The following is a 20562-nucleotide window of genomic DNA, read 5'->3' as shown; positions in this document are numbered from 1 at the left end:
TTGAGATTTCAAAACATTTTCATATTCCAAATTCAGTTGAAAAGTCAAAATTTCAGTTTTAGCAAACTGATAACCTGTCTTTATTATAACATAATGTAACAAGTAACTCATTTGGTTATATGATGGTTGAAATACCACATAGTTGGCACTCATATACTACACACTGCATAATTAAAGTAATTATACAGTTAAACTGACTTGTATAAAGTGTAATAAACCTTACTATTAGTGTGATATCATGGTTTTCAGTACTTTTTAAACAGTTTATAGTATATCATATACAGGGCCCAATTATGCCCAAGATTTGCATTGTGTCTCTCAAAAGTTTGTAATATTTTATGCCCTATAGGTGCTGTTGATATGTCGGCTGTTATGTTTCCCCTGTACACAAAACACAATACACATTCTAAATCTAGATAATTTATTTTTTCAGATCAAGGAAAACACCAAAGCCAGATTTGTATATGCAGTCCAGATTCTACTCATTGCCTGAGTAACAGAAAATAGCTACATCCTGACTGCAAGTGGCTAATTGAGAATTCCTCCACGGGAGGGAAAGACAGAGATCTCATCCGATACAATACTGATGGAGTGACTACTGAACTCTAACTTCTCCCCATCATCAACTTCTACTCAGGGACTATGTCAGAACATTGCTACACTTTGCCAATTCTCAGAAGGGCTATGCGTGCATAAGGTTCATAGCCAGTTTACATCAGTTAAGGCCTAAAGCTTACACCAGAGCTGGGGCTGGAGCCACTACGGCTTGAGAATCAGAGCGTTAAAACTGACTCCCTGATGGCCTGCTTGTCACAGGAGGGGAGGTACAGATCTTGGCATTGAGAAGAATCTAGCCCATAAAGTCCCATAAAAAGGAAACAGAGACAAAGGCCAAAAGTGGGAGAACTCAGCACATTACACAATGTGTTAGCATTCTACTGTTCAAAGAAGACATATCAGAAGTCAATTTATTAAATACAATTTATTCCAAACTCTTGCTAGCATAAACAGCACTTCTAAGTCTTGGAAAATGATTCTTCAGCAGGGGAACTCTCTGTTTGCAAGAGACAACAGCAACTTAATTCCTTTATTTACAGTAGTACCTTGAAGATACGGACACCAGAGTTATAGACTGACCGGTCAACTGGACACCATGTGAAACCAGAAGTAACAAATCAGTCAGAAGTAGAGACAAAAAAAAAAAAAAAAGGCAAATACTGTACTGTGCCTGTATTGCAGGGGTAGGCAACCTATGGCACGCGCGCCGAAGGCGGCACGCAAGCTGATTTTCAGTGGCACTCACACTGCCCGGGTCCTGGCCACCAGTCCGGGGGCTCTGCATAGAATCATAGACTTTAAGGTCAGAAGGGACCATTATGATCATCTAGTCTGACCTCCTGCACAACACAGGCCACAGAATCTCACCTGTATCAAACCTGTGTCTGAGCCATTGAAGTCCTCAAATCATGGTTTAAAGACTTCAAGGTGCAGAGAATCTTCCAACAAGTGACCCATGCCCCACGCTGCAGAGGAAGGCGCAAACCCCCCAGGGCCTCTGCCAATCTGCCCTGGAGGAAAATTCCTTCCCGACCCCAAATATGGCGATCAGCTAAACCGTGAGCATGTGGGCAAGACTCACCAGCCAGACACCCAGGAAAGAATTCTCTGTAGTAACTCAGATCCCTCCCCACCTAACATCCCATCACAGGCCATTGGGCATAGTTATTGCTAATATCAAAGATCAATTAATTGCCAAAATTAGGCTAGCCCATTATACCATCCCCTTTTAAAAAACCTTATTTACTTTACATACAACAATAGTTTAGTTATATATTATAGACTTATAGAAAGAGACCTTCTAAAAACGTTAAAATGTATGACTGGCATGCAAAACCTTCAATTAGAGTGAGTAAATGAAGACTCGGCACAGCACTTCTGAAAGGTTGCTGACCCCTGCTGTATTGCATCTTAAAGGTAGGAACATCTGGGCTGCCTGTCCCCACCCCCATGTGCAGGGCAGCCATTTACAGCAAGACGCTGGGGCTGCCAGCCCACGGCAGCTGGATCCAGCAGAGCAGGAGCAGGGCTGGGGTCTGCACTGCTTTCACCCCTACCCCGCCAGGAGGGAGATGTGCTGTTTTTACCCACCCTCCCCCAGCTGGAAGGGGAACGGGCTGTTTTTACACCCCCCGTTACTGAGAGGGGGACACTCTTTTTTCTCTCTCTCTGTCTCACGCGCACACACACACACACACACACACACACACACACACGAAGGACAAGCTTGCAAAGTCATGCCTGCGCTGAGTAAGGAGCTCAGCTGCTGCTGAAGCCTAGGCTGGAGAGTCAGCCACTGGATCTGCAGCCCAAACTGCGCTTTGTTCAGAGTTACGAACACTTCAGTTACGGACAACCTCCATTCCCGAGGTGTCCCTAACTCTGAGGCGCTATTGTAGTATAACAGTGAGGGCACAACAAAAATCAATATTTTACATACCCCTGCCAATGTGCTTCACAGATGACAGATTGTTTCAGCCCATATACCCATTCACACTTTGACTTAGCAGAGACTAGCACAAATTATCCCAGTTATTATGGTGGAGGTTTTGCCTGCTAGAAATTATATGGAGCCAATGAAGGCCCTCATCCTGTAATACACTATGCACAGGCACTCCACATGGGAACAGTGATAAACCCAGGGTAGAATCAGGAACTAAGCCTAGTCATCTCATGTGAACCATTTAGATGTAAAGTAAAAAAGCATTTCAGAGAAAACATATTAAAGCAATAAAAAAAAACCCTACGTGCATGCTATTAAGCTTAACAGTGATCACCCCTGGTTGGCATCAGTCCTTCCAACCCTTCCCCAAAGATTGGGGCCCTTCTCTTGGACAGAAGGCCCTGTCTGTTTTCCGGAACATAATGAAGCCCCTGAGTCAGCTTAAACTCAGGTTAATTACCTAAAGTCCTTCCTTTGTCTTTGGCTTCTGGAGAATCCAGTGGAACTAGCAGGGATGGCGAGTTATATGGGCCCGTGGTGCCCATGCTCCAGCAAATTCAGGGCCCGGGGCCCCAGCTCCACCAATGTATGGGACCGGGTCTCTCCTCAGGCCCCACCTGCCGCCTCCCCCGAGGGTATCTCGACCCCCGCGTGCTGTCCCCACGCGTCTCCCCCAGGTCCCATAGCATCCCTGCCTCAAGCGGGTGGCTGCCCCCTGCAGCTCTGCGCTGCACTCCGCAATGCCAGCTCCTGGCATCAACTGCCGCCGCAAGGTCCCAGTGACCCGCAGCCACTAGTGCCAGGGCCGGTCTGACCCAGGCTGACCCTGCCCTTATGCCTCAGACGGACAGACCCTTCGCTTTTCCAGCGGGATCGTCCACCAACACAGGGGGCCCCCGTGCCCGCAGTCACCGCTCCTGCCCCACGCTGGGCAAGGGGCAGCCCCATTCCCCACCCCCAGCGAGGCTACAGTGAGGGGCAGCAGCAGGGGAGGAGGCGCACATGTGATGGCAGCCCCCCCTGCACCCACCACAGGGGAGGCGAGGGGGATTCCTAGACCTGAGAGGGGCCCTAAGAGAACGTGCAGTGACAGTGGTGTGAGGTGAGTGTGCTGCCAGGAGTGGAGAGGGGGCTCCTGCCCCAGAGCTAACTGCTGCCGGTTGGGAGAGGTCTGGGGGGAATGCTCCTCTCTGGCCTCAGCCGGGGGCAGCCTGCCTGCATCCCAAACTCATCCCCGGCCCCACCCCACCCCAGAGCCCGCACCCCCAACCACAGCCCTCACCCCCTGCACCCCAACCCTCTGCCCCAGCCTTGAGCCCCCTCCTGCACCAGGAACCTCTCATCCCCGGCCCCACCCTGCAGCCCTCACCCCAGCACCCCTGTTGGGGGGTGGGACTTGGACCTGTTCTGGGGACCACCAATAATTATACAAATCTGCCGCTCCTGTGAACTAGTATAGCTGAGCCTCCCCAGGACGTGGTCCCTCTCTGGATGTGTTATATCCTGAGTGAGTACCCAATCACGCTCCACTGTTCTTAGTTCCTGGAGGGCTGTGGTTACTTTCCCCCATGGAGTTACAAACAATCCCTGGCCCACAATGATACATAAACTTAATGCAGTAAGAGCTCCCAATGATATTGCAGGAAATTGTCATATCTGTCACAACACCTAATCCAAAAGCTCTAGGTGCCCTGCCATTATTTAAAAATACAAATTATTCAGACCCCAGTCAGCCTTGCCACCTAGATCATCCAGGTGTAATAAAATCACTAAGGGCTCAATTCAGCAAATCACTTCAGCATGTGCTTCACTGTAAGTCTTCACCTGAAATCAATATGCTTTTTGATGAAATCAGACCTTAATGATATGGTGGGGCTAAGCAGCACAGCAATATCTCAATTCCACCTCAGAGCCTCTCCAAATGGTCCCCAAAATAGATTGGCCTTGCAGCATGTCATGAAAGTCAACAGATTCAGGTTATTTTGGACCAAGTGGGGAAATAAACGACAAAGTCAAGGGGCCACCTGGAGAACATCCTGCCACAAGCTCCCTCCTTGTTATACCAAAGTGTGTCTAGCTCAAGTAGATCACAGCTGTGGCAATATTAGCCCAAAAGGAATTTTATTTGATAAATTTATTAACAACAACAAAAGGAGTAGAAGGGAAATGGCAATTCAACTTCAAAGCACTATTGGTGGTCCCCAGAACAGGTCCAAGTCCCACACCCCATGCAGTACATCTATGCGCCATTATAAATAGTTGACATTTACAGTTACTTACCATTTTATGCAATCTCTCATTGTCATAAAGAATTTAAACATAAAAGTAGAATGATAGCAAGATTATGTCAAAATACTCAGAAACTGATCAAAGGGCAATATCTAATATACATACCACTAAGAACTCCTTTTTGTCGACCATCTCATTGCCATCAGTATCAAACATGTTGAAAGCTATTTTAAAACCTGCATGAGGCTCTGCCAGAAAAAGAATATGACTGTCAATTATTTGCAAAAATTGATGATAAAAGTTTAACCTTTATGAATGTGAACTGAATATTTTAGACCAGATCCTCCACTAGTGTAAATCAGTATAGTTGTGCATATATAAACAGTGTATAACTGACTTACAGCAGCTAGAGATCTCACCTTATACATTTGTTTCACTTTCAACATTTCAGAAACTGAATGCACACCTCAAAGTTCATAGATTAAAAAAAAAAGGGGTGGGGGTAAAACATCTTGGAGCAGTGGCTGGTTTGGTATTGAGGAGGGAGAAGCAATCACACATGGCTATTCCCTGTTGTCACCTCCTGAGGGTAGGGCCAATGTTCCTCCCAGAGTCATTGTGGAAACTGAGGAAAAACCCATTGTGTGTGGGGGGAGAGGGTGGCGCTGGGGAGGGGAGGTTATGTGCTTACAGTATTAGGAGATTTAAAATATATATATATTTTTACAATACTGCTTAATTGAAGTGAGGATCAGCTGTGGCACTGAAGTCCAAATAGTGATTCTGAAAAGATATATATCTGATTCCACCTTCTGATCTGAAAATTATGTTGATTGGAATGTCAGATAAATAGAGACTATCATGTTGCTGGCACAATGCACCTTAATTCAAAGCCAGCTTTACTCAGCAAAAACACACACAGCCAATCCATTTGTACAACTTTTGCTTGGAAAAGCATGACCCATCAAAATTAGTTAATAAGCCCCCCCAAACTTATAAGGTTTTTGCAATGATGAAATATCATCCAAATTTTAACTTACAATCTTGTTACCTTCAATTTTATAAAAACTGGCTTCTACTATCCAGGAACAAGAACTTGCTAAGGACAATAAGAGAAACAACAGACTGACCAAGGTGAAATCCTGAACAGCATTAGGTGAGAAGTGACAGTCTTAAAGACAACCTTATCTTAGTGGAAGAGAGTAAACAGGCTCTCTTTTAAAATACCCTACAAATCACTCATTGCTGTCTTTAAAAGCTTTGGAAACAGCCAGAAGAAATGACATCTTAAGAGAATACAGATAAAGACTAGTAAAGACTAAACAAGAGAATTCAAAAGCCAGGCTATATTAGAAGCCTATGTAATAAACCTTTTAAAAATCTAGCAATATCAAAGTAAGCAAACAATTTAGTATCTTGTGAATTATGGCAAAAAAACAAACGGGGCAGCAAATGAAATTTAAGATATCACTCACAGAACAGATTTAACAAGGAAATATATTTAGAGGACACAAGGAAAAGGGAAATGGGGACAAGGCAAGTAACAGAATCTCAAGACCAGGAATAACCAAGAGCTGTAAAGTCTTCTTCTGTTTAGCACTGTATTACTTATGTTAGGCAAATAAAAGCTGATACACATGCACTCTCCCCCATCCCACTGAGCTCGATTATATTTCAAAAGCCTAGCAATTAAATATAAGGGGACAGATTCACCCTATGTGTAACTCCATTGACTTTTACAAGAATTAATGTCTCACCTGAGGACAGAAAGTATCAAATGACTTGGAAATAATAATAAGAGGTTAATAGAACATTTTGGTATACCAAAGTACCAGTAATTTATTAACTAGAGAGGTTCAGAGAATTACGAATACCATTTCCTTTCAACTTCTAAATGCCAAGGCAGGACTAGAAAAAAAAATGGAGACTAAGATGTTAAATGAATCCTTTAGAGAATCTTTCAATACGATTTTCCTTTTAAAATATCAAATGACATTTTTATTAAACTGACTGGCCAAAAGTTTGGTTGGAAAAAATAGATCTCCCATTGACTAAAGAGATGCTGCTATGTGCCCTTGGTCAGGACTTAAAGCTACCAACTAAAACAATCCATACTCATGTTCCCTGATATTGGCAAGAGGAACAGCTGACAAGCCAATTTAAAGCCCAGTCCTATGGCCATATATTCCATCTCTATAAAAAGGTATGCAATGATTGCATTTACTCCACATGTACACCATTATTCTAGTAGGTCTCTTTAGTACTTGGAAAGAAGAATTGAAAACCCAGTCATATTAGCCTAAACTCAAAAGTTTATTACATTATTCAGTTTAGTAATAATTTCTTGCCTTTACATGTGGCCCTGTGCAATGATGGACTAAAGCCCTCTTCTAACTCTGCCATAGTTACCTAAAAATGGAATCAGTTCATAACCTCAGCTGTCTGGATTTTGAAAATTCCAGTTTAACTTCTACCATTCAGACATTTGAACAATTTTATTCTTCAGTCAACAAATGGATAAGGCACCTCCCATTCACTTCTTACCTATGATAAAGAATCTCATTTTTGGTCAGACACTAGTCCATTTTATGGATATTATCTGTAATGGAAAACAAATTCAGGGAAGCTCCTCAACCAAAATATTCTAGAGCAGGGGTAGTCAATAGGGAGACTGTGGGAAAAATCCAGATTGCTAGATGCTTTTGACCAGACCACAAAGCTCTGGGGTGCCATGAGCAGTTAGTGTGTGTGGGGGGTCTAGTGCAGGTAGAGGAGTGACTGGCTGTGTGTTGGTGGGTTCGAAGGAGCTGGCGCCCGGGGCTGACTCGTAACTGGGGGGGGAGGGGTAGGTGCCCCCCGACCTCCCTAAATGAAGCCCCGCCAGGTGCACTGGCGCTCGGAGCTTCAGCCCCTGCTGGGAAGTACTGGGGCTTCAGTCCCTGCCGGGCACACTAGGGTTCAGATCTTCAGTGCATCCCCAAATTACAAGTCAGCGCCAGGTGCCTGTTGGGCTCCTGCTGTCAGCACTGGGTTCCTGCCAGGGCTCCATTTAGGGAGGTCTGTGATCAGAGAAAAAGGGTTCCTCAGCAAACAGTATCTTAGGCAGTCCATAGCCCACTTCACTGCTGCGGCCTTTTTCTCAATGATGAATACACTTTCTCTCTGGAGAAGAGCTTTCAGCTTATGTAGAACATGGGGTTTTCTTCCCCCTTAACTTCTTATGAAAGAAGAGCCCCTAGCTCTACATCTGAGATATCAGTTTCTCATATAAACCTCTTTGAAAAGTCTGGATGAAAAAGAACTGGGTTCTGACACATATAACCCTGTATACATGATTCCATGCTTACAGTCGAGAATTCTTGCATGAAATGCCCAAATAAATGAAGCACCGTTGTGGTTTTTGTGTTTGATTTTTAAATTCCAAAAGATGACAGTTTTAAAAGCCTACTATTTGAAGTTAACAAAACTTCTAAAACTAGTTTGTAAATTTTTAATTTACAAATCTAAAATCTCAAACAAATGTGTTAGTTATGGAAAATCTATACTATACATAACTGACTCTAGTACAATCAAACAATTACACCTTCTACATTCTTCTATATTGTTTTCCCAGGTGGAAGACTAAACAAATATTTAATTTTGTTGGTATTTGTTGTTTACAAATAAATGTTTGGCTCAGTTTCAACAGACTTTTTTAAAACTATGTAAGCGGATATCATACATAGATTGAAAAATAATATTTACAATTTATGTATCTCTCTCCATCTTCAAAAGTCCTTTATAATCTTTAATAAATTTATCTAACAATTATGCAGCAATTTCAGAGGACTGAGATTATACACTACAAACTGATGTTCAATTCATCTGATAATCCCTAATCTCTCATTTTCAGTAAAGGGTGCTTTATGTGATACAACACTTCAGTTGAAATGTTACGAGATTACACTGGGACAATACAGTGGCCAAGTTATATGGAAAAGATGCATGTGATTTTTTTCCCCATATAATTAATATAATTTTTGGAATAAATTCAGAATCTTACATAAGAGCATATAAGAACATAAGAATGGCCATATTGAGTCAGACCAAAGGTCCATCCAGCCCAGTATCCTGTCTACCGACAGTGGCCAATGCCAGGTGCCCCAGAGGGAGTGAACCTAACAGGTCATGATCAAGTGATCTCTCTCCTGCCATTCATCTCCATCCTCTGACAAAGAGGCTAGGGACACCATTCCTTAGCCACCCTGGCTAATAGCCATTAGTGGACTTAACCGCCATGAATTTATTTTAAACCCTGTTATAGTCCTAACCTTCACAACCTCCTTAGGCAAGGATTTCCACAGGTTGACTGTGTGCTGTGTGAAGAAGAACTTCCTTTTATTTGTTTTAAACCTGCTGCCCATTAATTTCATTTGGTGGCCCCTAGTTAGTTCTTATATTATGGGAACAAGTAAATAACTTTTCCTTATTCACTTTCTCCACACCACTCATGATTTTATATACCTGTATCATATGCCCCCTTAGTCTCCTCTTTTCCAAGCTGAAAAGTCCTATCCTCTTTAATCTCTCCTTATATGTGACCTGTTCCAAACCCCTAATCATTTTAATTGCCCTTCTCTGAACCTTTTCTAATGCCAGTATATCTTTTTTGAGATGAGGAGACCACATCTGTACGCAGTCTTCAAGATATGGGCGTACCATAGATTTATATAAGGGCAATAAGATATTCTCCATCTTATTCTCTATACCTTTTTGAATGATTCCTAACATCCTGTTTGCTTTTTTGACTGCCTCTGCACACTGCATGGATGTCTTCAGAAAACTATCCATGGTGACGCCAAGATCTCTTTCCTGATTAGTTGTAGCTAAATTAGCCCCCATCATATTATATGTACAGTTGGGCTTATTTTTTCCAATGTGCATTACTTTACATTTATCCACATTAAATTTCATTTGCCATTTTGTTGCCCAATCACTTAGTTTTGTGAGATCTTTTTGAAGTTCTTCATAGTCTGCTTTGGTCTTAACTATCTTGAGCAGTTTAGTATTAGCTGCAGTCTTTGCCACCTCACTGTTTACCCCTTTCTCCAGATCATTTATGAATAATAATAATATATGGAGATATACCTATCTCATAGAAGTGGAAGGGACCCTGAAAGGTCATTGAGTCCAGCCCCCTGCCTTCACCAGCAGGACCAAGTACTGATTTTGCCCCAGATCCCTAAGTGGCCCCCTCAAGGATTGAACTCACAACCCTGGGATTAGCAGGCCAATGCTCAAACCACTGAGCTATCCCTCCCCCCTACAAATTGAATAGGATTGGTCCTAGACCACTAGTTACCCCTCTCCATTCTGAAAATTTACCATTTATTCCTACCCTTTGTTCCCTGTCTTTTAACCAGTTCTCAATCCATGAAAGGATCTTCCCTCTTATCCCATGACAACTTAATTTACGTAAGAACTTTTGGTGAAGGACCTTGTCAAAGGCTTTCTGAAAATCTAAATACACTATGTCCATGGATCCCCATTGTCCACATGTTTGTTGACCCCTTCAAAGAACTCTAATAGATTAGTAAGACATGATTTCCCTTTACAGAAACCATGTTGACTTTTGCTCAACAATTTATGTTCTTCTATGTGTCTGACAATTTTATTCTTTACTGTTGTTTCAACTAATTTGCCAGGTACTGACGTTAGACTTACCGGTCTGTAATTGCCAGGATCACCTCTAGAGCCCTTTTTAAATAGTGGCGTTACATTAGCTATCTTCCAGTCATTGGGTACAGAAGCTGATTTAAAGGACAGGTTACAAACCATAGTTAATATCACATTTGAGTTCTTTCAGAACTCTTGGGCGAATGCCATCTGGTCCCAGTGACTTGTTACTGTTAAGTTTATCAATTAATTCCAAAACATCCTCCACTTACAAAATTGCAGTGAGTTTTTTTCAGAATACTTACTTGTTAAGATACAAAGGAGAAACAGATATTCTGTGTAGGAAATCAAACCTAGAAACAAAAAAAAGTGTCATGTCATATCAACTCTAATGAGCCTTCATTTGTCAAGCTTGAAAAATTAGAGTTTTCTTTCTTTTCTTTTTTATTAACACATATATATATATTACAGCTGGGCAAAATTGTTCAGATGAAACTTTTTCAGTCAGAAAGCAGATTTAGGTTGACTGAAACATTTTGCAAATTCATGTAGATTCCAGCAAATTGTTTCAGTCAAAAAAAAAAAATTCCCAAAAAGTCAAAATGAATCATTTCAACATTAACAAAATGAAATCTTTTTCAGGCAAGATTTCACACAGGGATCTAGGCATTATTCACAAAAAAAGGGGGGGGGGCACTGTCACCCTCCTTATAACTTTAGTGCAATGATTAGGGTACTCATTTGGGAAGTGGGAGACCCAGGTTCAAATCTCCACTCCAGAGCAGGGACTTGAACCCAGGGCTCCACTCCTTCTAGGTAAGTACCATAACAACCAGGCTATTGGGCATTCTAAAGGGGGGGGGGGGGGCTCTCTTACCCTGTCCCATTGAAGCTGTTCCACTTTTTATAAAATACTTGAACAGTCATTGAGGCGGGAAGAGTGAAAATGAATGACTATCTATAGCAGGGGTTGGCAACGTTGGCACGCGGCTCGCCAGGGTAAGCACCCTGGTGGGCCGGGCCAGTTTTATTTACCTGCTGACATGGCAGGTTTGGCCGATCGTGGCCCCCATTGGCCGCGGTTCACCGTCCCGGGGCAATGGGGGCGGCGAGAAGCGGCGCGGGCGAGCGATGTGCTGGTAACTGGCCCGGCCTGCCAGGGTGCTTACCCTGGCGAGCCGTGTGCCGAACGTTGCCGACCCCTGATCTATAGCCTTGTACTCAGGACACTCACCTGGGAGGGAGAACACCTACATTCCAATTCCTGCTTCAATGAATATTTATTTATACAAAATGGAACAGCTTCAAAAGGAGAGATTGAGAGAGCCCCACACTAGAACAGGCAGCCAATAGCCTGGTGGTTTAGGCACTCTGCTCCAGACCTAGGCTGTCCACATTCCAGGTGATTGCTCTAACCCAGTGGTTCTTAACCTGGGGTGCACACACTCCCTGGGGGTGTGAGATGCCCTTTCTTGGGGTGCGAGACATGCCAAAAAATTTTAGAACGTAAATCATCAAAAACACAAATTAAGCACAGGCACCATTTTTGATAAGGGGTGCGAGAACATATTTTGAGAACCAAAGGGGTGCAGGCTGTAGTAAAGATTAAGAACCACTGCCACTGGACTAATGGTTATAAATCACCTCCTCCTGTTTTCCAAACGTAGCCCTTCATTTTCTTTATCTTTTAGAACAAGTTAAAAATACCCAAAAGGTTTTGTTCAATGTGAGATTAATTTCTGATATTTTGGAACTGTCAGAAAACCAAAATCTCTCTCTCGCCAGCAGAGAGTGGTTTGTAGTCCAGGTAAGTTGTTCTACAAATACACTTCAGCCTTACTACTAAGACGCTAGGTTAAACATAGATTAGTCTCATCCCTTGAAACTAATGTGTATGGTGCATTACATCAAGTTTTTCCAAAACTCCAACTATGACACATGGAAGTATACAAAGGTTTCAGATTACAATTAAAACTGTGTTCTCTCCTGATGTCAGCTGTTTAAATATGTTCAAGCTTGGGTCATAATTTTACTAAATGTTAGTACACATATCTTGTTAGGAATTTTGATTCTCACATTGCTTAACAATACACAGATTTTAGTATTTAGCTGCCTCTGTGTATACATACATACGCTCTAATTATGCTTTGAATTTTACATTCAGCTCTTATTAGATGAGCTTATAAATTTTAATTAAATACTGATTTTTAAGGCTTTGTTAAAAAGTGTAAAGTCTGAACTATTTACTGATTTAGATATATATGAAGTGCCTATTCTAGGCCTCTCAATACTTTTGCGATACGTTAAAAATCCAATCACAAAAAATTCTGAACTAGCATCTGGTTCTTACTGCAGAAAATAATTAATCAGGATTGAATTCAACATCCATATTATACACCCATTACCACAAATTGCACTCCTTCTTTCCCAAAAGCCTAGGTAAATAGATAATCTTGCAGCGTGCCCAGAAGGTCAGTGAATTAGGGGTATTCTGGACTCTTTTCAAAATGGGCTGCTTAAGGAACAATTATTGCCTTGAGGGTCTGCTGGAAAGGCTTTAGCTCCATTAATCTTTAAGGACAGACCACCAAAACTGGTCCTAGTCCCCAACATGATAGGAGGGGCACTATCTCAAAAACATAGGAGTTATGAGTTAGTCTATAATACTGGCCAAACTTCAAGGGCCAGATTTTTTCAAGTATTTAAGTGCTGCCTGAAGATGCAGGTGCCTAGTGGGATTTTCAAAAGTGCCTACACACCTAACTCCCATTTATTTCAATGCAAGTTAATCACCTGTGTGCTCCTGAAAATCCCATTAATCTCCTATCTGCATCTTTAGGTACCTACATACCTTTAAAAATCTAGCCCCAAACGACTAACTTCCAAACCCAAACCAAACACCTGACTAGCTGTGAGAGTTGAACCAGGAACCACCTGGAATTTTTTCATGGTCATCACAGTAGCTGTGAAATCCAAAGCTCATTCCAACAATTTGTCATCCATACACATGTTAAAATCACTGACTGCTATTAGCCTTGGTACCTCCAAGGTGGGTCAGCAGCTCACACGGACAATTTGCAGCACATCAGCTGGAACTCCTGAATTTATTCCAACTCAAATGCATCCTGGGAATCGCACAAAATGAACATATTGTAATCAATCTAGCCTGGGTGCAGGAAACTTCCAGCTTTTCAGGCTGCATATAGAAATCATGCAGAGTAGATCTTCACTTGTCTTCTTTAGGCTAATACTGTACAGAATACCTAGCTTGAGCCAACTGTACCCAAACTGGTAAAATGGTAACACCCAGCCAGTGTTTGCTAGTACGTACAAGCCTTGGGACTCAAATTAAATCATGGACTGTTGAAACTTTAGCTACTGATCTTGCACCTATCTGTATGAAGCTAAGACTGGAATTTTTGTCCTTAACTATAGGCAAAACGAGTGAAACAGAGATTATGCATTTTGACTTCACAAGGTATTTTCCTGATTTGTCTCCTCCCATACATGAATATAGGAACGGAGGAATCCAAACACTCACAATTAATTCTCTGTATACAATACTACCATATTCTCTACACACACCAACATTTTTCAACACTTTTGGCCCCCTGCAGTGGTTAGTGAATGGTCATAGCTGCCACACCTCAATGCTAGACCAAGGATCTTCAATGCAGGCTACAAAGCCAATCTAAAAAGACTATTCACTCTCCCAATCACCTTTACCAATAACACCCTAAAACTTCATTACCTTCAGAATCACTCCCTAAATATTCTCCAATACAACAGATCACATAATAATTCTACACCCAGGCCATTTATCCTAAAAGGACAATGCTTCCATGATGGATATGTCTCCTACCCTCAAAAAACAAGAAAAAATACCCAGATAATTTTGGTCCTTACCACTGAGGCTGGAATGTGGGGATAATGTAAAAGGAAGGCAGTTGATTAAGCTATCATTTAATCACACCAAACCACCTAGGGTTTCACACCCCCAAATGAACCCTTAAACACACATAAATTCACCAAATTTGAACCTCTTTCCTCTCCCGCCCTAGCCGCACCCCTAATTTCAGAAAATAAAATAAACAAACATATTTAATTCTTCTCCCACTTCCCCAGTTTAAATGGAAATCCCTGGAGTAAACCTCCTGATGCCGCTGGTGGTTGTGGTGGTGCTGCTAAAGTAGGGAAGGCTTCTAAGCAGTTCTAATACTATCCATTTTCCTTATAAGTCAGTATCTCACTCCCCCCGTCCCAAATTGTGGATTTGTAAACAAAATGTAACTACTTCTGCTAGCACTTCAAATTTAAAAGCAGTTACTCTAATAATAAATACAACCATGTATTCTGTCTTGTGTCATCTAGATTTCGTACAGCACCTAAGAAACTGAGAATTACTGTTATGTGTCAAAGGCCAGTTCCAATTTTTCATTAGGTCTGTAACTACTTGGAAGGTCATCTACCTAGAGATCAAATGCGGCTGAGATATAGATAAAGGGATGTAAAACACCCTTGAGTAATCAGTCAAATGTAAATTATTTTACAGATTGTTTTTCAGTGTTTGATACCACCTTCTTTGTTGTAAAACAAAGGAAGAGCAACTGTGAAGTAGTATGTCAGCAGACATGAAGGGAGCTATCTAGGAGGCCTTGAAAGCATTCCCTCCTTTTGTTTGTACTAGTATATTGCAACCTATGGACAGATAGTTCTGGTTGACTGCCCTGAGTGTTATGGGAGAAAGATTCTGGAATGACTATTGCTCAGAAAGAAGGGTTAACTCGAAGACCACATAGAAGGTGCAGAGATCACTTGAGGTGAAAATAATTCAAATAAAAAGCCCTGGGCCCTATCCTTACCTAGTGTAAATTGGTGTAGCTAAATTGACTTCAATGAAGCTCTGCCAAAATACACCAGCTGAGGACCTGTCCATCTACATACTTGATGTCAAAACGCATATATTGTAGCAATAAAGCCTAATGGAGAGGCAGTGTGAACTAGGGGATTAAGACTGGATTAGGACTCTGGAGATCTTGATTCTATTCCTATCTCTGCCTTTGGCATGTTATCTCTCCACCTCTCAGATTCCTCATCTATAAAATGGAGACAATGATACCTCTTTTGTAAAGTACTTTGAACCTACTAATTAAAAGCACTATTATTAGTCTACCACTTTGCTCCAAGTTTACACCATATTAATTTCAACTGACTCTCACTGACAGAAAACTGGAGTAAAACATTGGTGAATCAGATGCAGAAATTTTAGAGACATGTGTATTACACAATTCACAAAACTTATTATTGGATACGCTTTTTAATGGAGAATATTGATATAATAGGCTTTAGGTTCTAAAATAGTTCAATAAAGAATTCAAATAACGTAGAGACATAGTTGTTTTGTCTGTGTGGAATTTGGAGTTGAATCAATTGCTCCAAGAAATACCATTGTGGGTTGCAAACAGAAAAAAAAGTTACGGAAGCTTTCTTAGAAGAGTTATTTATATTGCATATGTGATTGCCTATTATATGGCAATGTTTACATTATTCAGATAATATCTGGGTCTTTTAAAAGTAGAGTCACATCAACAACTATCAATAGAACATACGATGTAATTCTCAGTTGATATGAAGATTATTTTATTATCAAATACTGATAAGAAACAAGCACCTTGTGCTTTCTCCCATGTTGCCTCATGCTTGGGAGGATCTGCCTGTAAGTATCCACAAAGCTACTTCACTATACTCCTTCAAATCTCTTCTTTAAAATCTCCTTTGCTGTGATGTCCCCGAAAAATTGACAATGACTCTTCCACTAGTGTGCTGAGACCACTGCCTATCATGCCAAATGCAATAGAGCCCTTGTAGGGTCAGGTGGTCTACTGGATAGCACACTCAGTATCACCTCTCAGCAGGAAAGCCCTTCAGTCCAGTTCCTCACCCAAGGATGGGTTTAGCTTCCTCTTAGGTTTTCAATGTCCTTGCCCTTTTCTTATCAGACATGTAGTAAGAGTGGCATGTGGCTTATGCCCCCTCCTGCAGCAGGGGAATTAGGCAGGGGAGCCTGTATGTGTTCCCCCCCATTATTAATTAAAGTGTCATTTAGCATGCAATTTAGTCAAACTTTTAATTAAATAATTCCTTTATATTTTACTTCACTACTTTTCTAAATCGAAGGTACATTTGATGTACCTATCCAGTTTTGTACCTTGTATCATGCAAATAATTTAATATTGCTTTCATGTGAACTGCTCAGGAACTTCTCAGCCTAACAAAGTAGTTGCATAGTAAAGTATCTTTTAATAAAGGATAGGTCACCAAAAACAAAAATAAAAAAGTGTTGCTGGAATTCTGCAACAGCCTTGCATGAAGGAGATATACTTAAGGACTGAGGAGTAACACAGTTAAAATATATAAATAAATATATGGTTTTAACAAATGTTATGTGAAGGGTGAGAAAGGCAATTCCTATAGTTAAATATTTAAAATTTGAGCCCTAATTTTAATACTAGTTCTTACAGAATCTTTACTTATGTATGAATATTTTTCAGTGGAATAAGGTATATGTAATAAATAATAGTTATACCTCATGTAGTGCTTTTCATCAGTAGAGCTCAAAGCATTTTCCAAGATTGGATGTTTTACAGATGGAAAAACTGAAGCACAGTTACTTTGCACAATGTCTCAACTGGAAATAGAACCCAGATCTCCTGAGTCCTAGCACATTGTTCTAAGCACATAACTGAACCAACGTTTATAAACATTTTAAAAATGAAATTTTTGTGTTTCATTTAGATGATCTAAATCTCACTTTTATGGAGCCAAATTCTTCAGAGCAGAAAGTATACTATGGTCATTTCTCTTGCAAGCATAACATATTTATAAGGTGCACAAGAGCTATGCACAGGACAGGTTCCACTGCAACTTTATACATGCTAAGTGTACTTGCTATATACTCTCTAGTTTTGAAATATTCTAAAGTTCATATGAATGGACTTAGGTACGGTAACTTCTCATTTAACGTCATCCCGGTTAACGTCATTTCGTTGTTATGTTGCTGATCTAGTAGAGAACATACTCATTTAAAGTTGCGCAATGTTTGCTTATACTGTTGTTTGGCTGTGGGGGCTTGGTACCAGGGTGGGCCAGCAAGCCCCCTATCAGCTCCCCTCCACCCTCCTCAGCGCTTCCCGCCCGCCGGCAGCCCCGTGGGTCAGCAACTCCCCTCTCTCTCCCCGCGCCTCCCACCTGCAGCAATCAGCTGTTTCAAGTCATTCAGAAGGTTTGGGGGGGAGGAGTGAGGACACAGTGGGGTGGGGCCTTGAGGGAAGGGGTGAAGTGGGGGCAGGCCTGGGGCAAAGCTGGGGGTTGAGCACCCCATGGCACTTTGGAAAGAACAGCAAGAGGAGCAGCCGGACGATCCACCCTCTTTCACCCTCTGACTTCACCACCTCAACCAAGCTTCACAATCATCATTGGTGAGTACAGTATTAAATTGTTTAAAACATATACTGTATATGTCTTTTGTCTGGCAAAAAAAATTCCCCTGGAACCTAACTCCCCCATTTACATTAATTCTTTTGGGGAAATTGGATTCGCTTAACATCATTTTGCTTAAAGTCACATTTTTCAAGAACGTAACTACAACCTTGAGTGAGGAGTTACTGTATAATAAATCCTGAAGCTTTAAAAAAAGAAAAAGCCTTATTTCAGGGCTTCAGTGCCTCTCTTCGATTTAATGCTGACAATAGTGAGCAGCGAATGGTTTTCATGACCATGAAGTTGAGGTATACTGCAACATTTTTAGTACCGTTCCAAAGATGAGCTTAGTTTTGGGGGTTTCTTTATAGCTTTATTATAAATCTTTAGTTCAGTTTGAAACCTAACAAAAACTGAACAGCAGTCATCCCAATATTGGTATCTGGCAACAGCACAGAAAAATGCCTCCAGCCCCAATACTCAGAAAGGACTTAACTCTTCCACGGTCTCATTCTAACAAGAATCACCAGCTCAGGCAGACTAGTATTTCAAGATCACTTTATTCAACCTGCTGTAATAGATAATATTTTTGTTTGTACCATCTTGTAATAGTTGTCTGACTTAACTAATTTAAGGCTAGATTTAATTAAAAAACTCCATGAGTCTTCGGCTACTATGGAAATAAATGCAAGACTAAATAGATTAATTTGGATGGCTTTTACAAGTTTCCATAGTACAGAAACCAGCAGGTTTTTAGTGAATATGTATTTTTTTTAAAATATGTCAGATTGTATCTTTTCCAGGGCCGGCTCCAGGCAACAGCTTGTCAAGCAGGTGCTTGGGGCGACCACTTCGGAGAAGGGTGGCACGTCCAGCTATTCAGCGGCAATTCCGCAGACGGTCCCTCACTCCCACTCGGAGGAAGGACCTCCCGACGAATTGCCGCCGCAGATCGCGATCGCAGCTTTTTTTTTTTTTGTGCCGCTTGAGGCGGCAAAAATCCTGGAGCCGGCCCTGATCTTTTCCCAATAATTAATGTGAAGTTTGATGGTCAGAAGCTATGAAGATTTTCAAGAAGTCAAAACCTTGATCTGCAGAATTTTAGAAATTGCTAATGCATAAATCTAATTTTCTTGATTAAAGAGTTGATGTAATATATGGGATTTTAGAAGTTACCAATTAGTGTTGTGGTGAACATGAATAACTGTGAAGTTTTTCAAGGAAATCAATACACATTACTATCTTTGCATCTACCAAAACTGAAAGTCATTCTGTATCCTTTAATTTAAAGTATTTTATCTCTGTCTCTTTTGCAGGTAATTCTCATTAGAAGGACAAAATTAAACTTGAAACATTTAAATACCAATACAACACACTTCAAAAAACTGTTCCAGATTCAGATAGTACTATATATAGCGATCCTACGGCAGCTGCAATCATGATCAAACAATGCAGATGTTGAAGGAAACTTTGCTAGTCTCTAAAATGTAAAAGACAACTGTTTTCCCTCTTTTTGGAAAAAAAATTAAGGGTTCAGCTTAAAAGTACATATTTTAGCAACAATATTTCTACTATACAGAATCTAAAATAGATGTAGTAAAGTCATTCAGTAAAATAAATCTTCCTCACCTTTCTCTCTAAGGTTACGGAAAAGTTTTGATGATCCTTTCCAAACTGGTGGTGTCTCTATAAGTATCTGATTCAATTCCTGAAAGAAAAAAAATATTAAAAAATACAAAGTAGTTGGTAAAGTCGTTATCAGATTAAATAGTGAAATCTAAGAAACCAAGACCAGAGACAAGTAATTTTACACAAATTTCCTATTTAACTTAATTCCCAGCATATGGCAGTTGTAAGTGGAAAAATTTTAGCTTAGAAAAGCACATGGGCCCTGATCCAGCAAACACTTAAACACAGTGTAAGGTTAGCTCATGTGAGTAGTCCTGATACCAGGCTCATGAGCAAATCTGTATTCATAGTTAACAGTTTGTAGGACTGGGGTCTTATATGTAACTCAGTACACCTTATGCATGACTGAACTTTTCCATTTGTTGCTACAACTCATTCACTAATGTATTTTTATTGGGGGACTGACCCATAGCCATTGAAGTCAATGGAAAGACTCCACTGGAAAGACTTCAATGGTTCAGGCCCCAAATTTGGTTGCATTGCTTTTATGTCTAACTTCACTTACACCAAAACAAATTTTACACTAGAAACCTGATAATGGGCTTCTTCAGGCTTACAAGTCATTCAGCACCTTGCAGGGATACCAGGATAGATTCTGCTGTCAATTACACCAATGAAAAGTGCAAATCAAACTGCAATAATTCCAATAAAGTCAATAGACATATAAAAATTTAACACCAGTATCAATAAGAGCAGAATTTTGTCAGCTGAGCACCCTCAACTTCTGCTGAGTTTCACAGGAGTTGAGAATGCTCAGTACTCTCAAGAGGCATTCCCACATCTTGCAGGAATGGGTCACATGAGTTTTACACATGCAGTCAGGGAGAAGAAACATATTATGGAACCTTCATATCCATAACATTTTGATTTTCAAATCATCACTACAAGCTTCTGGTAAAAAATCTACAGAACAATAATTATTTGCAGAAATAATTTCAGATAATTAAATCTATTAAAATCATGATTTGTTCCGGGACAATGCACAAACAGAAAGTGCTACAATTTGTCAA

At 40.8% G+C, this 20562-nt stretch overlaps 1 protein-coding gene across 7 annotated transcripts in view; it reads right to left on the bottom strand.

Annotated features, from left to right (window-relative positions):
* Nucleotides 1-20562, bottom strand: part of MICU3 (mitochondrial calcium uptake family member 3) — a 125069-nt gene that overhangs the window by 56548 nt on the left and 47959 nt on the right. For all 7 annotated transcript variants that reach the window (XM_054029579.1, XM_054029581.1, XM_054029582.1 and 4 more), the window contains exons 4-6: nucleotides 19493-19571; nucleotides 10690-10737; nucleotides 4895-4977 (exon numbers count right to left, since the gene is read on the bottom strand). In XM_054029579.1, the coding sequence (XP_053885554.1) occupies nucleotides 4895-4977; nucleotides 10690-10737; nucleotides 19493-19571 (210 nt within the window). The remainder of the gene's footprint in view (nucleotides 1-4894; nucleotides 4978-10689; nucleotides 10738-19492; nucleotides 19572-20562) is intronic.

Source organism: Malaclemys terrapin, chromosome 5 (assembly GCF_027887155.1).
Source record: "Malaclemys terrapin pileata isolate rMalTer1 chromosome 5, rMalTer1.hap1, whole genome shotgun sequence".
NCBI lineage: Eukaryota > Metazoa > Chordata > Testudines > Emydidae > Malaclemys > Malaclemys terrapin.
The sequence above is the reverse complement of the archived record's forward strand: the minus strand, read 5'-3'. Positions and strand labels throughout refer to the sequence as shown.